Here is a 24,005-nt window from a genome sequence, read left to right as displayed (position 1 = left end):
GTTTCAATTTTTGTTTCTAATGCAAGGTATATTTAATGTTATGTAAAACAAACAAGAAAACTTTAATCATTTTAGGTGGTGTCAAGCTGTGTGTGTTAGTTTGTTTTTTGCTGTAAACAGTATCTTCATTAATAATGGTCCACGTAAAATAATATTTCTAATATGGAATCTTGGACTCTCTCTACAAAAGCCAGGAAATTTAGTCCTTCTTCCTCTAGTGTCTAATGTTTTAGCTTTCTTGAGTTCTCTCATGAGCTATCAGTATTCTGGTTTCATTAACTTTTGATTCGAGATGGCGGTAGAAGTGCCTTGCTTACCTTTCTCGCCAGCAACAGAGAAGGTAAAGCTATTTGGAGGGAACCTTTCATTCTGGCTATGTCTAAACTGCAAGCTTCTTGTGCAAGAAGTTTTTTGCAGAAGAGATCTTCCGCAAAAAAAACTTCTTGCGCAAGAGAGTGTCCACATTGAAAAATCAATGCACTTTTGTGAAAGAGAGCATCCAGACTACATGGACGCTCTCTCGAAAGAAAGCGCTGATAGCTATTCACAGCATGGCCACCAGGGCACCTGTGCTTTTTTCAATAGGGTTTTTTTGCACAAAAAGAGGCAGTTCCCTGTCCACACACATCGTTTTGCGCAAGACCTCTTGCACAAAAAGGAGTTTATTCCTTGCAGAAAGAGGAATAACTCTTGTGCAAAAACCCCTCTTTTCTTTCAAATTTTGCGCAAAAACTCACTTGAGGTATGAACGCTCCACAAGTTTTTGCACAAAAACAGCTGGTTTTGCGCAAAAACTCTGCAGTCTAGACGTAGCCTCCGAGTCAGAACTGCCATCTTCAGTTGTCTGGGAGAATAAGCAATGCTGAGTTATGGGTAGTACCTAAAACATACCCACCACTGTGCCAGGTGGCACTTGATGACAGAGATGATATTTTTTGCCAGGCTATGTTCAAGCATTTCTCCCCCCTTCTAGGGTATGTTGATGATGGCGTAGCAGTATTGGATGCAGGGCCTTCAGTCTCCGTGTTTCATACCAAAATAGCATCATTGAAGAAAACATGCCGTCATACGGATCTTGCATTTATTCGTCATCTTCCTTCCTTCCTTCCCATCCCCTCTAAAGCAGCTGTGACTTTTATTTCACTGCAGTAATAAAAGAAATATTTAATACTTTAACGGTCCATCTACTGACCTCATCAAAGAGTCAAGCTAATTCCTCCCAACTGAAGTTCTCTCTCTCATCCCTGCTTCCAGCCAGTCCCTGCTAAAGAAGGGACAGGCGAATGTGGATTTAGAGGACAAGTTTCCTTCTGCGGAAGGGTAATGACAGAAGAGATCTCACTCTCTAATCAAAGATGAGAGGCTAGATCCTTTCCTCAGCACAAGCCCACATAAATACTGGACAAAATGGCTTACTTTGTCCTTTAAAAAACACAAAACTTATCTCTAAGGCCTCAAGAGATGTCTTCTGGTTAACCAAGACTTTGATTCATACTCCCAATTCCTCCACCTGTTTCAGGAGGGCTACAGATCTAATCAAATATTCTGCAGTGCAAAGTCCTTCAATGCATTCTACTCAGTACAGCCTTCCACAAGATCAGTCAGTATTGTTGGCATAACGAAGAGGAATCATGACCCAATTTTATAATAGTTTTTGGTTAATTTCAGTGGTTTTTTTCCCATTTTGTCCTCTAACCAAAGTTATGTACCTGTGCTCTGTGGGTGAGCCAGACCTTAGCCTTTGCTATCATTCCTTTGTGCATCTCTAGTGGTACAGAGGGATTATAAATCCAGATTAAATGGCCAATTGAGTGTTGAAGGAGTGTGGCCAGAGTGTGTCTGCATGTGCTAGATTTAGCTAGCAGAATGGCCCCATGATGTTGTGCATAGCCTTGTGGAATTTGAAACAGACTTGAGCTGCCCTAAATTCCACAGATGGGTATGAAAATCACTTTTGCTCCTCAAGATAATTTCTTACCATTTTTTAAATTTTAGAAACAAGTTGTGTTTTGCACAATTTCTCTGTTTTAATGCTACTGTGAATGTTAGTTGTTAATTGTCTTTTTTTAAAGTATTGTTAATAAAAGCATAGCAATGGTCAGGGCTCTAGCAAGTATCTCTGTAATGAAATGTGTATAAAACAAGACAGAGGCAGGATTCCGAAATTAAAATAGCCTGCTACCCATCAGCATTGCAGATGTTTGAAGAATATGCAGGAGAGAAATCAGCTCTGCAGATGGCAGCAGAGCATTTTATCTCTTCTTAGGGTTGGCTGTTTTATCTTGAGCATTCAATGAATTCTGCAGAAAAGTTTTGTATTAAACGTAATAGGCCAGATCATCAGCTAGTGTTAAATTTACATAGTCCCCTTGAGTTCCAAACCAGTTTACCTCGGCCCAGAATATGGTCCGTGTCCGGTAGGATGGTTTGTCTCGTAATAAGTTTTTTGTTGCCATTTTGGGAAGTATTGCTCATTTACTGTGATGGGTTCTCACTTTCCTCATATTGTGTTCAAAGGATGGAAAATGCTACAGCAATCTGATAGACTTCTTTGTTGACTGATGGAGGATGAAGCTGGTCCACGTTCTCTTAGTGGTATTGGAGAGTTAAATCTATGGCTTTGGATACTGATTTCTCTTTAATCATTTTGATTTATCCCTTACTACTGGGATCCATGACTTCTATCCTTTTAGCAGCCTTTTCCTATCTCGCAGGCTCATTAATTATGAGTTTTGCTTTTGCTAATGCAGCTATATCTTCAATGTGCCCATTTCAGATCTGAGGAGAAGCACAATTGGTGTCTTCTTCAGTGAAACACAGCAATCAATAGGGGAGGGAAGTAACATTACTATCCTGTAGCCATGTGCATAATCGGGGGCGAGCTCACAATCTTCAACCAGCGTTGCATTGTTCTGTTTTTAATCCTCATCTCCCAAGAACTGTTTTATCTCCACTTTATCTGTCCTTCAATGTTTTCATCAAATAACTTTTTTTCAGCTTTTAACTCTTCATGATATGCAGAGAATCATGATTGCTAGGCTGTGCTCCTTTATACAGTAGATAAATACATTGTTCACACTAATCTCTAAAAGCCACAGGATTCCAGAACCATCATAACTATCATCTATGGAGGTGAAGTAGAACTGGTTGGTTTGGGGGTTTTGCTTTGGTTTTTTTTAATATTTGTACTAACAGCAATACGTGCTAACAGGATGCACCCCAGTATGTTTAACCAAAAATATCATCTTCCATTAATACATGGCAATATGTCCTGTTGTTTAAAAAATGGAGACACTACATTCCTGTTGAATCATCTATCATGTGCTTATACACTCATGTTTCTGTTTTCACCTTTCACTTTTGCCCATGCTTTCTCTCGCACCTTACACCCTATTGATCTCCTACTTTAAGGACTGCCTGGCTGCACATGAGTATTTGAGCTGTGATGTTTTTCAAATGAAAGAGGAAATACAGCCACAGTCAACACCTGCCTTGCTTATTTCTGAGACTCTCTGAAAGTTTTGCATGGTGTCTGGTTTCTCTCCAAGTCAATCTGTCAAGCAGCCACATACTTGACAGCCAGTAAAATGAGGCCTAGTCAGAAAAATGTCTCCAAGAGCTGAGGGGAAGAGGATGGGAGAAAATCACAGGCATGTTTTATTGTGCATGTTAGTTTGGCCACCACTAACTTTTAAAACTCCGATAGTAAATAAGAACCTATGCAATCATGATATCTTTGATTATAGTATTTAACGTCTTTGGTTGTTTCTCAAGCTTCTCAGATGCATGGCTCCGAAACTTGCTAATTAGTTTGCAATGAAATATATTCCACAGCTGCATTTTATAGCAAATGAAAAAGAAATAATTAAAAAAAAAACACAAAAACCACTGGTCTGTGAAGAACTTGAGTACATCAGCTTAAGCACTTTGTGTCTTTTTCCTACAAACCAAATAACCTCCTTTCCCAAATTATCTACCTTGCCAGCAGAATGTCAGAACAGACTTTTTTATGATGCAGGAACCACTGGGGTACCAGAATGGTTTTCAATGCTTATCATCACATATACTTGGGAATAATCAAAGATTGCTGTTTACTGCAGCTGTGGATATTCGGTCTTAAAAACCCAAGAAACTGTCACAGATGTACAGTAGTGGATCCAAAATTTGAAAAGTATTCTCTCTATGGATCTGAATGTGCGAGAGAGAGCCACAGTGTGCCCTGAAACTTGCTCAGGGGGGTGCTTGTAGCTTTAGTCTACATAGGATAGCTGGATCCATTACTGAAATGAAAGGTAATGGGGATACCTTTGCCTGGATCAATGCAGGAGTGTTTAGGATGTAGTAGATCTCAAAAGCCTTGTCTGCACTGGGAACAGTTTGCTGTAATCTCCCCCTTTTGCTCCCACTGTGTTGAGGGTGCTGGCTGCGACAGCAGCTGGCATTTTAAGCTCCGTATTATCTGACCATTTCTGAAGGAATATTTGACAGCACCAGTGAAACTGAACTGGGAAAAGTAATGGTGGGAAAATGTAGCAACTAATTTTTTATTGACAAAATAAACTTAGGTTTCTGGAGATGGGTTTGCAGAATGGGTGCCAGTTCCAATATCCCAGTAAGCTTGTATATTTCACCTTTGCTGCATTGATCCAATCCAAAGTATCACATCACTTTTCGCATCTGTTTGTGAGCACACCAAACTTTTTATTTTCCTTTTATATATAAACGCAAAGAATTTGCTTTTTTTTAATTCAGTACATCATCCTGGGAAGTGCATGTCACAAACCAACTCCACCTTCACCTTCACCACCTGCCGCATTCTACACCCTTCTGATGAGCTTACACGAGTCACTCCAAGGTAAGGGTTTTCAATAGCGTACATCAGTGGTGCCATGGTCCCCAAGGGAGGAAAAGCAAAGGAGTGGTGTAAGCAAGGGAATAGTAATGATATGCATGAGGAAGGTGGAGAGAGGGAATAACAAATCTGAAATGTATTCTCCCTTGCCTTCCAACTCCCTGCCAAATTTCTTAGCCTCTTCCTGTTCTAAAAGGTGCAGGTCTATGTGTAATTCCTTGACAAAGCCAATTGAGATATTGCATACTTCAGCTTCTGCAACTGAAATCTGGCACAGGTCAGAAGTGATTACGGTCAGGTTTACACCAGGGGAGAAAGTTGACTTAAGGTAAATAACACCAGCTATGAGAATAGAATAGAATAGAATAGAATAGAATAGAATAGAATAGAATAGAATAGAATAGAATATCTGAATTAGATATGCCTTAAGTCAGATTTCTGGGGCAGCCCGCCTGTGGGAGGTTGATGAGAGAGACTCTCCTGTTACTCATCACGACTCCATGAAATTCTGGGGTCATGGGGTGCCGTCAGTGGTCAATTCAGCAGGTCTTTACTGGACCCACTAAATCAAACCCCCAGAAGCTTAATCTCCGGAGCGTGGATCTCTGGGTAAGAATACACTAGACCTACCTTGGCCAAGTAGTATGCTAGCAGTATTTGAACAAGAGGCCTTCATAAAAGTATACCCACTGGCCCCAAAACTGATTATAAATCATAAGTACCAAATGCCTGAATGCTGTGTGGGTGAAGCTCACCCCAGCATGGAACACCAGCACAAGGAGCCATTTGTGCAGTTAAATCCTCAAAGGATGCTTTAAGTGGGATTTTCGTGGCACATGGGCTTTGTGCTGCCCCTCTACAGAGGGGTATCTTTCACTTGTGGAGAACGGTGAGGGACTAAAGAGTCTGTTCATTTGTTATCCTATTTAAATAAACATCTGAGAGACTAAGAAATATGTTGTCTTTCCTCTGGAAAATATTTGAAAATATCTGGCCCTTTGTAAAAGGGGAGCAAATAAATCAGTAAAGCAAAGAGGTAATTTTTGAAGTTCCAGAGATAACTTTCCTCTCTAGAAGAGAGGCTTCAGCACTGGCCAGATGAGGGAGAGGTAAGGGACGCTGCAGGAAGTCAGGAAATTGATCATGCTCTTCAATTTGATCATGGAATTTTAAGCTCCCTGAGAGCCCCCTGTCACACATCAGAGAGGCTGTTTGAAAATGAATTGATGGTCTCACTCCGGTACCTAGAGAACAGGTCATCTCATAATGATTGGCACTAAAAGGCACAGTGTTAAGCAAAAGGGTTAGGATTTGATGACTGAAGAGAGTGAATCGACTTCACACCTAAAGATAGACCCACCATACAAGCTGGAGGCTGGTGTGCAAAGTATTTTTTTTCCATTTAGAAAAACTATGCCCAGTTTTCTCCCCCTTTCCACCATCTTTAGCCTTCACAAGGGAGAGTACCACTGTTTTCTTTATCTAGGTTTGCAAAGGACAGTGTTTAGAAATCAAACTGGTCCCTAGTACTTGTGGCCACAGCAGAACTTTTGAAAATGTGAACACCTGCTGGATTGTGGGTATTTGGAAAAGAAATACAAATTGATTATAGAAAATGGAACTGTTTACACTTGCACTTCTGTATCGTATGATTTAAGAGCTGTACTGTGACTGGCTTTTCGTGTTCAGCACCACCATTTAAACAAGTTACTTTTATTTTGCTGCAACATCTGTCTTAAAATATAGACACTGTTGAAGCACTGCTCAATCTTCCACAACAATCTTGCAGAGAGTCATTGGTTACTAAACTTAAGTTTGCTACAGCCAGCAACTAAACCTACCTTCATGTTAGCGAATTCTCAGAGACTCATTTGCTCTGGCACCATTCATTCAGAAATATGTATTGCTGTCAACAGAACTGTTGGTAAGGAGGGGCTCCTTAAACTAAAAATGATTCTTCACAGGTCATGGGAGGAGGACGATGAAACTCCATTATGTCACGTTATGCTGAGAGGAGATATAGGGCAGACACTATGACCCAGCGTGGCAGGGGGTGAGCAATACTGCCAACAGTGTGCTGGCAGGGTCATGTAGAAGAAATTCTAGTGTGTGTGGCACCAGCTAACCCAAAAAGTGTAGATATTTACCCACTCGGTTCATTCTAATCTAACATTCTAACCCGGGTTACATTCTAATTGCACTAAATTTCATGTAGCAAAGCAAGGTGCTGATTTTCTGAGACCTTATCCTGGAGCTGTCACTAGGTTGAGGCACTGAGGCCACACCAGGTCTTCATTTGTTTTTGTTTCCATGTTTGTATTTGAGCAGTGGTTTTCTTTGGTGGGCAAAGTATTCCCAATCAAGGTAATGCTAAGAAAGCGATGCCAATAAAAGAGTTTTTCAAGCAGAACTGGTTCTGCATTGAATTTTAATGTGTATCTGCAATGACAGTGTAGCAGAAATGTAAACCTGAGTTTCTCAAAATAAAATTGAGTTGGAAGGTGTGTGGAGAGCCAGCATATTTGACAATATGGTAGTAAGCAAGGAGGCCAAAAATAATACAGTGCATAACCTGAAATTAAATAGAATGCTCGTGACAGTGGTGGTTGTTTTTTTAAAATAGGACTTCTTTAAAAATTGACCATTCTCTATAGTGTCCCAAGTTTAGTTTCCAGTATTTCTTTGGTCTCACATTTAAAAAAAAATCAGTTCAGACTTAATTTTCTTCTGTTTTCTCTATTCCTAGCCCCCATGGTTTTGCACCCCTATTCTTAGCCATTTTAGGAGATGTACTGCAGTGGCTCTCAGGTTTTCCATTGTTCTTAACGTTGCAAACTAATTAGAGGTAAGAAGGTGCAGGTTCATCAGAGGTATGAAGAGGATGATGTCATAGGAAAAGTTCCTCCCTAGCAAACCTTTTTTTGCAGCTGTATGTGTGTACACATTGGTGACATGCTGTCTTCCTAGCTACAATGAGTCCCCTGACATTGCTCACTGCTCAGATAATGAGGAAATGTAATGAGTGAAGACTAACCACAGCCCATCTGAGTGACCAGGTATTTGGCACTGCAAACAAGTGCTGTACTTGTAGCTAAAAGCCACCAGGTGGTGCAAGGAAATTCATTCCATAGGAGCTGAGAGATACCACTTACCAAATTATTCAAACATTGTAGTACAGCACTTCCTGTCTGGACTTATTTAGATTTTCTTTTGAAAAACAATAGCTGCAGAGTAAAATGCAGTAGCCCCTGGGTACTTGCATGTTTCTATGGGATAGAATAGTCAACAGATCTGTGTTGTTTTATGGATCCAGTGCTGAGGTGCAGGGAATCCCAGCAGGAGTTGGACTTGCTTACACGGTGCTTGAAATGATGTTTTTAAAGATGGATGCTTTATAGTTGTTTAATTAAATAAAAGCTATCATATTATCCCCTTTCAGGGTATGTCTCCTCAGTTTGTGCTCCTGTGTTAACTCAGTTAATTACCAGATGCCAATTAACATGAGCCAGAGTACTTGTAGAGTATGTTGACTTGCCTTCGAAGTACAGGTTGAACATTTCTGGTCCAGCAACCAACAGGATTAACAGGACCACGGATGTTGCTGGACCAGAGAACCCTAGCTTGAGACAATGGAGTCTTGGTGCCCTGGGGCAGCCTTGGGGCTGCTGAATACTGGTGGTCCTGGGGCTGGCTGTGGAGCTCCAGCGACCCACGGAAGAAGAGCAGCTGGTCATGGCGCCCCGGTGTCCCTGGAACTTGCCAAGGAGCTGGGAGCCTGGTGGCCCAGGAGCAGGGGGAGCCTGGCACAGGGGCTGACCTCCCCTGGTCCAGCAAACTCCCTTCCTCAGAACCAATTAGGCCTGAGGGTGCTGGACCAGGGAGGTCCAACCTGTACTGAAAATCAACTTCAGTTAATTGGGAATCTGTCATGTAGGTCTGGTCTGCACTACAGACTTGACTGGTATAACTGTCACTCAGCAGTGTGAAAAATCCACACTCCTGTGCGACATACTGACCTAACCACAGGTATAGGCAGCACTAGGCTGGCAGGAGCACTTTTCCCATTGACATAGCTACAGCCCCCTGCGGAGGTGAATAAACTGTGCTAGGAGGAGAGCTCTCTTCCATCAGCATGGAATGTCACAGCTGTGCCAATGTGTTTTAAGCATAGGCCCACCCCTAGAGTTATAATAGGACCACAAACTCTAGTTTCTGCAAGACCTACTGTGTTGTCTACTTGGGGAAAGAGGTGTGTGTTTGGATTTAGGGCTTGTCTGCACTTGGAAAAGTACCAAATATTTTTTCCAGAATAGCTGTTTTGGTATATTTGCAAGAGTAGACCAGCCTGTTTATTAACTCAGTCAACCCATCCCTTTAGCATTTGTGTGGATACAGCTTAATCCTTTCATGCATTCTTAAAAGGTTAAACTGCGTCTATCCAGATATCAGTGGACTTTAAAGTGAATTGAAAAAAAAATCTTTTTGCTCATCAAAATGAGGCCAAAAATGTTGTATTTCAGTAATGGGTGAAGTGCTGCCTGTAGTTGGAAATCACTTTCTAAAGTCCATAAAGCATTTTGGAGTTTCACCTGCGTGAAGATATATGTCTGAAGTCTTACCTAGATTTATTATAGGGAATACCTGGAATAATGTAAATGGGCACTTATCCAATGTCTGTTGATAATAAAAGCCCTACTTTTGACTTCAGTCAACTCTGAATTAGGGATATGAATGGCTAGTCAACTATTCAATAAGCAGATGCATATCGGATAGTTGACAGTTTAGTTGACTAGTTGCTTCCCCCTTGCTGCCTCTATCAGAAAGAGGCAGTTGGGGGGGGGGACAGAAAGAGGTACTTCAAAGTGGCAGCGCCATGTGGAGCCTGGGGCCAGACCCCAGACTCCAAACGGTGCTGCCACTTTGAACGCTGCATGCATCCCGGGGCCAGCAGGGGTGTCTCCAAGCTGCACACGGTGTTTCAAAGTGTTAGCACCCTGTGAAGCCCTGGGGTCTGCGAAGTCCCCAGCTGATCCCGGGCTCCATGGGGCACTGCTTTGAAATGCCACAAAGAGCATGATGCTGGAGCATGACGCTCTCCATGGCATTTCAAAGCAGCGGTGCCGCATGGAGCCCGGGATCGGTCCCCAGCTGACCCTGGGCTCCATGCGGCGCTTTCATCTTTTAAATGAGGTCATGCTACACTTCAAAGGCAGAGACTCCCTATCGACTAATCAAATAGTCGATGCAAAATGCATCGACTATTCGATTAGTCAGTTTCTCAAAATTTAACATCCCTACTCTGAATAGGGCTTGTATAGAGGCAAAGTTATTTTGTCATGTAAGATGTTCTCTAAGACAGCAAGTTTTTAAGGAGATCACAGCATGCCTGTAGAGTGGTGCAGGAACAATGTCTCTGAATTTGCACATAAACACCCTGAATCCAGACTGTAGCTCTTGCCACCACTGGACTTTTAATTCTTCAGAAATGCACTTTTTAAGTTCAATCCCTATTCATGTAAGATGGCTCCAGACACTGGGGAGGGAAAAGCTCATCAAAAATAGTGCCAGAGCTTGTACAGTTTTTTTAACCAATACAATAAAAAATGCTATTGGTCAGAGAGAAGAAATGTGCCTGCATGTGTTTAAATATAGAACACAGGCAACAAACAGTGTAATGTGCCAGTTGTCCCTGATTTGCACTTTTTCACCTGCTTGTTGGTATTTTTCTGTTTCTTTAAAGGGGGAAGGGTTGGTCAGGGAATGTTCAGTGCTTTCCCCGGTTCAGATAAGCATGAAACTTGTCAACAACAAACATAACATTGCAAATAAGCATGAAACTTGTGAATAACAAACAACAATAAAACTGACCCATGTTGTGTTTGGTTTACTGCTAAGTTATCGGTTACTCAATTAAACTATTGATAATCAATGGCCAGCTTTTTTTTCCAGAGGCGTAGAGTACCTACTAGGAGTATTTTTGCTCAGCACCTTCAAAAATCAGAGCACCAGTCTTCCCCTTCAGTCCCATCTCCCCCCCCCCCCCCCTTTTTGGCTTGGTTTAATAAAAGGTTGGCTTTAACCAGACAAATGTTTGTGAAAATACCAACTCCCTGCTTCTCTGCTACAATCACTTCTGCAACAAATTGTTCACAAGGGGTTCTGCTTCCTGTGTACTGCTCTCATGTTATAGCAAGATATAGCATTACTGGAACCCTTAGCAGTTTGTTATGGCCAAGTACTGCTCCCATTCTGTTAGTGTCTGAAGCGGAAAGTTCTAGCTATTGACATACTAAAGACTATTCCTTTGTTATGACAAAGGATGTTTGGTTCTGGGAAATCATTAATCCAACCCTACTGGAGAAACATGGTGTTTAAAGCTGAGCCCTGTACATTCAAAGTGATCATCTTTTGAACTCCGTATCTTGTATCCCCTTTTTGCAAGCATCAGCAAATCTTGTTCATGTTGAAAATCTTCACCTGGGCTATAATTTCCGATGTAAACATGAATTCACCTTTTCTTCCTTTGTTTTCAGCCTTAATGCAGCACCTACTCCAGCTTGCAGCAGCCTTGGCAGTTTGAAAGGCACCCCAGTTGCTACCCCATGCACTCCTCGGCGCTTAAGCTTGGCAGAATCCTTCACTAACCTCCGGGAATCCACAACAACGATGAGCACATCCTTGGGATTAGTGTGGCTTCTTAAAGAGCGAGGGATCTCAGCAGCAGTGTACAATCCACAGAGCTGGGACAGAGCTGGCAAGGGTACCCTCCTGAACATGTATGCTCCAAAAATGGCCATTATTCCTTCCACCCCTCCAAATTCGCCTATGCAGACGCCTTCTTCTTCTCCGCCCTCTTTTGAGTTTAAGTGCACCAGCCCTCCTTATGACAACTTCCTCGCTTCCAAACCTGCCAGTTCCATTTTGAAGGAGGTGAGAGAGAAAAAGAACATCAGGAACAGTGAAAGTCAGACCGATGTGTCTGTCTCCAACCTTAACCTTGTGGACAAAGTAAAGAGGTTTGGGATTGCCAAAGTAGTTAGTTCGGGGCAAGCGCAAGCTCCTCCCTTAACTGATGATGAGGGACCTCTTCTCTGTGGGGCACAAGGACCTGTAAGGGCTTTTGTTCCACGAGGTTTGGCCCCAGAAGGCCTTCACTTGGGCTGCCCTACTGTAACAAGTGCCATTGGGGGTATTCAGTTGAACACTGGCATTCGAAGGAATAGGAGCTTCCCAACCATGGTGGGTTCAAGCATGCAGATGAAGGGCCCCGCGACTCTCACTTCTGGCATCCTAATGGGAGCCAAGCTACCTAAGCAAACTAGCTTACGATGAAGGATTTAATTTTTATGGCTAGTCTTTTAAAGAGATACCAAGAACCCTCCTCCAATTTTTTTTCTTCCATTGCCTCCTGAGTTTGACAAATCAACTTTGTGCCTAATGGGAGAAGTATGTAAACTTTGTACAATGTGTAAATATGTACTGGATATATTGTAACTAATTTGTTTGTTATACTGTTCAGTTGAGTGCAAAATGTTCTGACACTGCAGTTGCTGTATTTGGGATTTAACTTGCTAACCTTTTGAAAGTTTTTGGTTTTTTTTAAAGATGCACTGAAAAAACAGACTAACAAAAACAATCCATGGATAAAAGAAATTGAATTGTGTAGCTAGCCTAATTTGACCTAGTGCAGAAAGGTTATTGACCATGTTACCTAAGACCTTGGAATATAAGCGCCCAGCAGCAGTAAGTGCTAAAGAAAATAGTCAGCTGAGCATCTGTGTTAATTTCATTTTGCTCTTGTGAATGAAATGGGTTATCCAGGCGTGTGGCTGTTATGCTTGAATTAATTGAGACTTTTTTCTGTTTTGATTTGTTTTATTTTTCCTGTCATGATAAACTTGAACTAGTGTTATGTTTTAAGGTCAACGGGCCTGCCAGGTGCCTGGAAAGATTACACATTTCCACTACTGCTGTTTCTTCTGGCACATCTGTTTTCTGTGTGATTCACTTTATTTTTTTCAGTAATGCACTGGATTGTGGAAGGAAAAATGTTTTACATTGTGTTCTCTTGCTGACACTTGAAAATCACACCTTGCAAACAATCCTTAAAGAGACTAGTTTTCACACTTCACAGGATAACATGGCAACCACTTTGTGGAAGCTAGAGTCACTGAACAGATTGGAAACCAGTCTTGTTTGAAAAGATCATTTAGCAAAAGCAGTTTTGGAAGAAAGATGCGCTTGAAATATCATGCAGGGAAGAGCCACAGAAGTATTTAGTAACAAAATGGTACAAGCAAAGGAAAGCAGCTTTTGATCCTACATTTGCCTTTTCACTACAGATTTTATGTAAGAAGAAAACAATCCACTAACTGATTTTTATAACAGGGTGGGAATATTTTCTACTTAGCTTTCATCATTTTTCATAGAAACCTGTTTTCATCCAAGTGTAAACTTGCCAGAAGTAACAGCCATTTGAAAACATGTTTATTCCCCTATTATAATAAACCCATGTGATTTCAATCAGGAAAGCCTGTTGCTAGAAATGTTAGAATGTTTTCATGTCCCTCCCAGTTCTATGGTAGGTGCTTGCTTGCAAGAATATTTGGCAACCCATGAAATAGAAATGAACAAGAAACATCTTATTTCTGTAATCAAAAATGATTATTTCTGAGCTTTCATTTTTTTTTAAATTATTATCTGTTTTTTCCCCTTGTCTTTGAGAAGTTTATTGCCTCCAATACTGCACTACATGTAAATGCCATGAATTGCCATTTGTACCAGACTGTTACTAAATCATTAGCACTGATAATTTCTTGTATAAATGAAACTGTCTTTTAGTCTTTGTGACAAGAGATGAGTGTCTTTGAATGAAGTAGATACTACAATAGTGCAATGAATATTAAGGATATTTTGAGAGAAAACACATGAGCCAAATATTGCATGTGTTTGAAGACTATTTATTCTATGAACTTTAAAAAAGTTTTAGTAAAATGTCATCAGCTCCATTTGCTGTTGTATATGTGCACTTATTATAAGTAACTTTAAATATCTTTTTATTTGAATGTATCTTTAAAACTAGTTAGAATAACAATTAAATCTGAAAAAATCATTGACTTATATGGGCCATTCATGTACCCAGAGTGAGAGAGAGCAATACCATATAAGAATTAAAAAATGTAAAAATTAATCATACAGTTTGGAAAGTGTTATTATTTAGCCTTTAAATAAGCAGTCAGAGCTGTCCAACCACAAGAAAGCAGCTGTAACACATCAGAAAGATAAAACTTAAATTTTCTTCACTAACAAATATCAATAAAATCAAATAAAATTATATTGTGTGTTATTCAGCTTTATCCTGGGGTTGTAAGGTGATTATGTATCATTATTTCATATTTATTATTTTGCCTTTCAACACAAAATACCTGATTGTTTCTGGAATGATCAAAAGGAATATAGGCTAATGTGGCTTTTAATATTTGTGATTGCAAACTAAGCTATATATAAACCCGGTAAAATGAATTAATTCCATAAATTCTTATGACAAAAGACAGGAAGGAGAAATATAAAGAATTCTTTCCTTCGGTATTTTTCAATCTACTATACATCTGGATGAAACGGTGATGGTGGTGGCCTTAAATATCAAAACTTTGTCCAGTATAGCCCAAGCCCCAGAAAGATAGTCAATTTGGACTTGTGGTGTGTGTGTGTGTATGTGCGTACACACTCTGTTCAGAGCAGGGCTTGAACTCACCCTAATTGAGCTATAAACAAATGGAAATGTTTAATAGAGTTGCCAGGTGTCCGGTATTGGCTCAACCAATTTTTTTCCTGCCATGTTCGATATTTTTTGTGAAAGTATCTGGCAACCCTAATGTTTAAACATCAAAGTATACATACTGTCTCTGAGACAACTAGGCTGTGTCTACACTGGGCCACTTATTCCGGAAAAGCAGCCGCTTTTCTGGAATAAGCTGTGAGCTGTCTACATTGGCCCCTTGAATTGATGGAAAAGCAGTGACGATTTACTGTAAGAAATCAGCTGCTTTTCCAGAAAAACTATGCTGCTCCCGCTCGGGCAAAAGTCCTTTTTCCGGAAAACTGTTCCGGAAAAGGGCCACTGTAGACAGCACAGTAGTCTTTTCTGCAAAAAAGCCCCATCACGAAAATGACGATCGGGGCTTTTTTCCGGAAAAGCGCATCTACATTGGCCACGGACGCTTTTCCGGAAAAAGGGCTTTTCCGGAAAAGCATCCTGCCAATGTAGACGCTCTTTTTCCGGAAATACTTATAACAGAAAACTGTTCCGTTTTAAGCATTTCCGGAAAAAGGTGCCAGCATAGACACAGCCCTAAAGTATAGAGATAGTGTGGGGTGAGGCCAGTGGAGTCTAGCAAGGGACCTGGGTCAGGGCTAGTTGTATTTAGTATTTTCATTGTTGATTTGTAAACACCATATTCCAGGCCATCCTTACCCATATGCAGCTGCATGGGGCACCACTGGGTCTTAATATCCACCCACCCACCTCTTCCTATCCCTGTTCTGCGGCTCTGCTTCCTGTGGAGAGGATCTAATTAACTTAAAAATGAAAAAGCCTGACAGGCCTATTAGCAGAGCATTGAACCTATGAAAGAGCCATTCAATTGGTAATGAAGCCATTTAACAGGCATTTGCCAACCCCCGGTATATACTGTCAGTTTCTGAACTAACTGTGTTTGTTTCTCAACCTTTTTTAATAAAGTACCTCTGTTTTTAAAAAAAAATTATAAATACCCCCAGTACCTAAAGTTTTCAGACATACAAACAATTTTTTCTACCATTGCAACACATTTGTTTAAACAACTTAATTGTAGCCAGGCGGGCGATTACATTTTTGGGTGTAAAAAGTACAAAAATAATAAAAACGCTGTAAAACTTAAAACAAAATCCAGTTTTCTCCAGATTTCAGTTGTGTTGACCTAAGGGGACTCAATACCACTGGCTGAGAAAATCTGGTCTACAGGACCTTAGTTTAAAATCTGCTTTTAAAATATTTTATCTGCATGTTGTTTAAGATTATAAAATCACATCTCTAAAAAATTAACATATCCCCCCTTCCTGGGCTACCATTGGGATCAGGGATACCAGTTTAATAATATTGCATAGGGCCCCATAAATCCTATAGATGGACCTGACTACATTAATAAAATTTGTAAATAATATTAAATTGAATGATGCTATAAATGCCAATAAGGGCAGAATAAATTTTAAAAGGGATCCACAGAGCTTAGATAGATGAACAAAGAATCACAGTGAGATTCCACTTGCAATCAATCCACTTGGTAGGTGACCAGATTAGTTTACCAGGAAAATCCTTGGTGAGCTTAAACACGAAAAGGAAGCTTACAAGAAGTGGAAACTTGGACAGATGAGTAGGGAGGAATATAAATATATTGCTTGAGAATGCAGGGGAGTTATCAGGAAGGCAAAAGTGCAACTGGAATTGCAGCTAGCAAGGGATGTGAAGGGTAACAAAGGTTTCTACAGGCATGTTAGCAATAAGAGGGTGATCAGAGAGGGTGTGGGGCCCTTACTGGATGAGGGAGGTAACCTAGTGACAGATGATGTGGGGAAAAGCTGAAGTACTCAATGCTTTCTTTGCCTCTGTCTTCATGGACAAGGTCAGCTCCCAGACTACTGCACTAAGCAACGCAATATGGGAAGGAGGTGGACAGCCCTTGGTGGGAAAAGAACAGGTTAGAAACTATTTAGAAAAGCTAAACTACAAGTTGAGGATGACAAACTATGGCATGTCAGGCAAACTTCCTGCTTCTGCCAGAATATACCCTCTGCCCCCCCCCCCCCCCAAGCAGGTCTCAGCATTGACTGGTTGCAGTCCACATGTTCCTAACTCAGAGAGGAGGCTGCTGAACTGTAACCTTGTTCTGTATTCTTTACAGAATAAAGCCTGCACACACTGACACGCAATGCAGAACACACAAAGGAGCCACTGGGTTAGTTAACAGGAGGGGCTACATAATCCCTACGGTTTTAAAGCAAGTTGGCTTTGTCAGGGGTTTGGAAACCCATTTAATGCTGCGAGGCTGGTTTTGGATCAAGGACATTAATGTTTTAATGCTCCATGGAGAGTTTTTCTCCAGCTTTACAAAATTTACATATGGTGGAATTTATTTTAGGCTTGGGGATCCTACCATCCTTGGTGTTCTAAACAAACATGCAAAATTATTTTTCTGACTCTGCTTCTGTGCTTGTTTCCATTTGAGACAGTGCTGTACCAGAACAGCCAGAGGGCTTTCCCCTGCCTTTGTGTCTCCATCAGAGGGCGCTCTGAGACCTGTACAAGTCTGGAAAGAGAGCAATGCTTCCACCAGGGCTGCTCCAGCATTTCAAATTAGGGTTGCCAGATGGTTTCAACAAAAAATACCAGACATACTTGATAAAAATGTGTTGACCAAAAAAAAATACACATGATATGAGAAGTGTATTGCCCGAGGATTCAGACAGGACAGCAGGAAGCGAGGGAGGATCACTCAGGGGCAGGGCACACACCTGGTACCCTTCATGGCCAGGTTGGTTCCCTGCTCTGGCGCCCCATTGTAAGAGATACGCTTGTGTGCTGTGTTTTACACTTGGCCTTAGGCAGCAACATCAGACCATCCCTCCCCATGGGCTGCGCAGCGCCTAGGCGGTGGGATCCTGAGGATGCTCTCACCGACGGGAGGAGTGAGGTGACCTCATGTCCCTCAAGATCATCCCATGGCCCTATGGAGTGTGTTTTGGGGGTTCACTCATAGAAAGCCCCAGTCCCTCCACCCCCCATTTTCCATGCCCCTGGGGTCAGAGGGCTGGAGGCAGGAGCCTTTGGCAGGAGAATGGGGCAGGGCATGAATGCTCAAGACGAAGCTAAAGCAGGAAGCTAAGTCACCTGCACTCCGGGTTCAGCATCGCCCCGGGCCTGCCCTCGGGCTCTGCTTCTCCCTTCAGCAGGACATGCTCTGGGGAGCAGCTGGTCAGAGCCCCGATGAGCCCTGCACAGAGCAAGCCAGATGCGCCTGCTCCTGTCTGGCCTCACCAGCCATCGAGCCTCTACTGCCTGCGAGGTTTGTGTCTGAGCCCAGACCAGCTTCCTCTCGCCGTGTCTCTGGCGAGAGTAACACACGGCGCTGTCCTCCACTCTCAGGCTGTCCACGTGTAGGTAGAAATTGGTGCTGTCCTTGGAGGCTGTGAATCGGTCCTGGATGGTGGGAGAATGATACTCACTCTGCCCTGGTTTACTTAATTAGAAAATGCCGGATATGAATGTCTGGTATTTTCTCAATTTGTTTCCTGGACAGAAAGCTCAAATACCGGAATGTCCACTTCAAAACCGGACACCTGGCAACCCTGTTTCAAATGCAGCACAAGGCTTGATTCTTCAGCCATTCTGGTCACTCCATTGCAAGGCAGGTCAAGTGAATAGCAAAACCCACATATTTCGTGGTCTGTTTATGCAGACACTGGTCCTAATCTTGGGCTGTTAGGGCTGCTTGGCATTGTTCTGCTGGTGATAAAGTGGCTCTAACCACGGTGTAGGAGTCGTCGTCGGTGGCATAGACAGTATTGCAGCTCTTGCACCACCACCTTCCCTGCAGATGTAGTGAGTGTGAATGGGAAAAAGGTGACATGGCCAGGGTGGTAAGTTTGCAGAAATGGTGGTGACCAGAATGCTTAGAGCCCACACCCTTCCCTCACTCAAACTTTTCCTCTCCCACCTGTCTAAGGCTCTGAGAGGGAGTTTTGGTGGGGAAAGGGTGCAGGATAGGGATGTTAGCCTGGTCTTATTGTTTACTATATGCAAGTCCCTCCCATCACAGGCAGCAGTGCAGGGGGAGCAGGTGGGAGCCAGTGCTTGGGGGGATCCAGCTTAAAAGATGGGTTAAGGGGGGGGGGGGGATACGGAGGAAATGCTTATTGGAAAAAAATCCTGCATTCCCAAAACTTCACCACTTACGAAATCCTACTTTCTGGTTTTGTATTTGTATCACTACTTTTCTTGAAATCTAGAAATACAAGATGATGCCTCCGTGGTCACTCTTGGGCTAGTACAGCTCTGTGCTGATCCTTACTCGGGGAAGATTGCCAAGTGATAATATAGCAAAAACTAAGCACCTCCAGAGAGGGCATCCCTAAGAGAGGACAGAGGGCCCAAGTTAGTCACTTCTTTATGAGGCATCTTGCAGAGCAGAGCTGTGTTTTAAGAGGTGAGTGAAAAGTTTTCCTTGATGTAAAGATCATATTTCAGGATTCCCCACACTGTGAATTAATGGAGTGTTGCTCTGAAGCATGGCAATTAGCTTCTACAAATACATACATCTATCAACACTATCCTGTACTATATTAAATCATTAAGCATTTTAAAGTAATTTTATCATGCTATAGGCACAGTATAGAAATGAAAGCTGTAATCTAAAATATGACCCATAATTCCTTGTTCTTGGTGGGAGTGCTGAATAGAGGCTTGATCCATTACTGCAAATATATCACGCTCTCTTGTTTTAAAACAGTACTTGCTTTGAAATTAAATTGATAAAGGGGAGAATAAAATTAATTGGAACCAGTTTACAAAGAAAATCATAGTGTCTTTAACTGTGAAATGTACTGAGCTGCCATTTCACCAATGTTAATTTAAATCTCCCAGAAGGCCTAATTTATCTGTTGCTAAATTAAATATCAGTAGGTTAGCAGCACTAGTAAATTCATCTCCAATGCAAACAAGAGGATGCTGCAGTACTGTCAACATACAGCATGTAGTGAAATTCTTTCAATATTTTTCTGCCCAGATCCAATGAAGTGGCAGAAAAGCAAACACGAGCATTCCGGGAGGGGAACTGCACAGGAGACTTTTAAGTCCCCTTTGTGGAGTCCTGTCTTGAGCCAGTTGGGTTGCAAGCCAGTTTGCCTGCTTTAAGTTAGAGCAGCCTAAAAGCTGCTTCAGTTTATGCCATTTGCCAGAAGCTGACTCTAATGGCCGTGATAGCACCAGAGACTGGTATCAGGGCTGGATTAAGACTGTTAGAGGCCCTAGGCACTGAAAAGATTATGGTGTCCCCCCATCCCCATATGTAATTCAAAATAAAAACAATACTATACCGTAAAATCTTTTTTTTTTTTTTTGTGCCCCTTTTTTGCTGGTGCTCTAAGCACGTGCTTAGTCTGCCTATTGGGTAATCCAGCCCTGACTGGTATGCAATGACATGTTGGCCCCTTCCTTTTCCACCAGCCATGATCTCTGCACCCACTGTGAGCTGCTATAGTATCTCTATAGAGCTTGTATAGTATCTCTATGCCACCTGGGGATCCTACTAAGGGATGTTCCTCCAGCAGCTGGCTATGCCCGCTCTAGGGCTGATTTGTGCTCATTGTGCTCTGCTTGTGCAGAGGAGAGTCAGGAATGAACTCTCCAAAGCTCCCTGGCCACACTATCAGTGTTGGCCCTTTGGTAGGTACCTGCTGTGGATGATACTAATCTTTTGGCTACATCTGGAAGAAGGATGGAAGAATAGTGAATTCTGTGTAAGGAAAGCTTGTTGCAATGCTCACTGATTTGTGTAGGGAGAAGGCTCCTCTTTGGATCTCTTTAGTGTAGCTGCCACCTGTAGACCATGAGTGGCCCACTCACGCCCAACAAGGATAGGCTGAGGATTGTTTAGAAAAGCTGGACATGCACAAGTGCATGGGGCCAAATCTACTGCTTCTGAGAGTATTGGGAGAGTTGGCTGATGTGAATGCAGAACCACTGGCTGTAAAAACTCATGGTGATTGGTGAGGTGAGGATCCTGGACAATCAGAAAAAGGCAAATATCGTGCTCTCTTTTAAAAAGGGAAGGAGGAGAATCTGGGGAACTACAGACTGGTCAGCCTCACCTCGGTCCTTGGAAAAATCATGGAGCAGGCCCTCAAGGAATCAATTTTGAAACACTTTGTGGAAGGTGCCTGCCCAACCAAATTGCCTTCTATGATAAAATAACAGGCTCTGTGGAAAGTAGTGAACATGATGTACCTTGACTTTACAAAGTTATTTATATGGTTTTCCAGAGTATTTTTGCCAGAAAGTTAAAGGAATACGGATTGGATGAATGGACTATAAGGTGGCTAGAAAGCTGGCTAGATCGTTGGGCTCAACGGGTAGTGACCGATGGACTGATGTGTACTTAGCTGTATCAAGCGGAATGCTCCTGGGGTCAGTCCGGGGCCTGGTTTTGTTCAACATTGACATTAATGACCGGGATGAAGGGATGCATTGTACCCTCAGCAAGTTCACAGATGACACTTAGCTGGGGTAGAGATAGAAGTGCTGGAGGGCAGAGATAGGGTCCAGAGGGACCTAGACAAATTGGAGGATTGGGCCAAAAGAAATCTGATGAGGTTCAGAAAGGATGAGTGCAGAGTCCTGTACTTAGGACAGAAAAATCCCATGCACTGCTGCAAGCTGTGCTAAGCAGAAGTTCTGCAGAAAGGGACTCGGGAATTACAGTGGACGAGAAGCTGGATATGAGTCAAAAGTGTGCCCTTGCTGCCAAGGAGGCTATTGGGCTGCATGAATAGGAGCATTGCCAGCAGCTGGAGGGGAAGTGACTATTCCCCTCTATCCAGCACTGATAAAGCAACATTTGGAATACCGTGTCCAGCTTTGGAGGTTCCCCCTCCCCACTACAGAAACAACATGGACAGACTGGAGAGAGTCCAGCAGAGAGCAGTGAGGAACTGGGCTTATTTAGTCTGCAGAAGGGAAGAGGGAGGCAGGATTTGATAGCAGTTCCAAAAAGAATGAAGCAAGGCAAATGACAGAACAAGACACAGTGGTCTCAAGTCTCAGTGGGAGAGATCTAGGTTGGAAATTAGGAAAAATTATTTTACTAGAAGGGTGGTGAAGTGCTGGAATGTGTTATCTAGGGAGGTGGTGGAATCTCCATCTCTAGAGGTTTTTAAGATCAGGATTTATTTAGCTGGGGTTGGTCCTGCTGTGGGCAGGGGCTTGGACTGGATAACCTCCTGAGGTCTCTTCCAACCCTAATCTTCTATGATCCTATGATTGTCTGGAAAAACAATTTCATGTTTATAAATACGTTTGCTATTTGACGTATTTGACTAATATTTGATACAAACTAATTTCACCCTCTCAATTGTATCTGATTTGCCGCAACTGTTGCTTCAAGTGTGTGCTACTTGGGTTGTGTGATTGGCACATGGTATTTTGGCCAAGTGGTCATAAGAACACATTTACAGAATGAACTGGTTTACTGATTGTGTAGCCACAGTGATTATTAAAATAGCCTTGAATCATCGTTTCCATGATCAATAAAAGCAAATCCCTTCCACATTCATGCCACAATCTCTTACAAATAATTAATAACCTTCTAGCTTGTGTGTCAACTATACTATGCATTTATAGTTCATAAAAATCACTGAATTGGGGGGAAATGGGTAAATATGGCAGAAATCACCTGTGACCTTGTGCTGAACACTCATTTTTCCATTGGCTTCAGTATGCACTGGATCAGACCCTATCTGTATGTTAGCACATAATCAAAATCATGGGCAACAATATAGATTGTGGCCTCTGCACATAAACTGCCTCATAGAGCTATTGATTTCTATACTTGAGTATTTTCTATGGTCCAAGGAGAAAAGAAATGGCAGAAAAAGCATATAACATGAAATGGATGTAAATATACTTTCCTATCTATTTCTTTGTTGTCCGAGGCTTGGTGAGGGAACATTTGTATTAGACGTAACTCAGAATTTGTAGATTTAGTACGTGTCTTGTTTATCATTTTATCGTGGGGTTTTTTGTTTTTGTTTTTGTGGGTATGAAAATTAGGATATTTTATTTCTTGTATTACAATAGTGCCTGAAGACACAAAGCAAGACTGGAATGCTATTATGCTAGATACAAATTACTGGGCAAAAAATATTCTCTGTCCCAAAGAACTTATGATTGCATCTGGGCAAAAAAGATTTTTGCAAATGGTAAATTTGACCCATAAAAAGAATACATTTTAACTATTTGCAAGTCCAGACCAAATTCAACCAATGGTTTTGGATGAAAAATACCCAGTTCCCCCTCCCCAGAAGTGTCAAAGTATTTGTTTTGACATTTTTTAAATCAGCTCTTTTATTTCAAAATGACAGTTTCTAATGAAATATCAAGTCAAAACAACATTTCATTCGATCTCTCTCACCAACATTATTTTGGTGAGAGAAACTGACAAAACTTCATTTTAGTTTGAAACTTTTTTTATGTGTTTTGGTTCAGCTACTGAAAAAAAATGAATTATGTGATCAGGTCCACTTGATCACTTCAGTTGTCTCTATTCATACGTGGAGAAAGGACACATTATCTTAATTTTTTTACAGATGAGAGTGCATGCCTTAAACCATTAACATCCTTGCTGTAGGTGCTTCTCTGTAAATTCATGCAACAAGCCAATTGAAACAGATTATTTTCACCTGGGCCTAAAAGCCTTATTAATGAAACAACCATCCCATTCCCCAAACATGTAATCTACAAGGCCTGAGTTAGACTTTGTCAGCCACTGTGATTCATGGGGACAGATAGGAACTTAAGAACGGGATCCATAAGAGTAATTTTATGCTTGATGGGTAGTGTCTCATCTAACAATAGTCAATGCTGAAGAGAGGGATGTGTCATAGGTCCCACCCTTCTCAGGGAATTAGGTGCCTAGACTGGGGGGAAATGCCTTTCTCTTTGGGATACACAGCCAAGAACCTCCTCTTGGAGTTAGGCATCTAAGTACTGGGCAAGGTGGGGAGGGGACCAACTCTGCACTTCTGGAAAGGGCGGGGCCTCAGGTGGAAGGGGTGGGACCAGGAGACTTCTCATGCTCCCCCCACAGACCCTGATTGGCCTAGCAGTGGGGAAGCATGTGAAGTCTCCCTCTTCTCACCCCAATGCGTAGCGAGAATCACCAGCTGTTTTAAAACATCTGGAAGTTCCCTCTAGGCGTTGCAACAGGAGGAGACCTCGCATGGTCCCCAGGCCAATCAGGGCCTGGGGAGCATGTGAAGTCTCTTGTCCCCTGCTTCCGACATATCAGGGGCTAGAGAGAAATGCTGGCTGTTTTAAAACAGCGTCATTTCTCTTTAATCACCG

The 24,005-nt window shown here is 42.0% G+C and overlaps 1 protein-coding gene across 6 annotated transcripts in view; it reads left to right on the top strand.

Moving 5' to 3' along the window:
- TRAK1 (trafficking kinesin protein 1) overlaps positions 1-14,186 on the top strand; it is a 123,827-nt gene extending 109,641 nt beyond the window's left edge. For all 6 annotated transcript variants that reach the window (XM_025189033.3, XM_014577911.3, XM_014577913.4 and 3 more), the window contains 2 exons: positions 4,753-4,855; positions 11,386-14,186. In XM_025189033.3, the coding sequence (XP_025044818.3) occupies positions 4,753-4,855; positions 11,386-12,184 (902 nt within the window). In that variant the 3' untranslated portion in view covers positions 12,185-14,186. The remainder of the gene's footprint in view (positions 1-4,752; positions 4,856-11,385) is intronic.
- Positions 14,187-24,005: the final 9,819 nt, after the last annotated feature.

The sequence above is a fragment of the Pelodiscus sinensis genome, chromosome 2 (genome assembly GCF_052426305.1).
Source record: "Pelodiscus sinensis isolate ZL-2025 chromosome 2, ASM5242630v1, whole genome shotgun sequence".
Lineage (NCBI taxonomy): Eukaryota > Metazoa > Chordata > Testudines > Trionychidae > Pelodiscus > Pelodiscus sinensis.
Note: the sequence above shows the minus strand (reverse complement) of the source record. Positions and strands in the feature narration are given on the sequence as shown.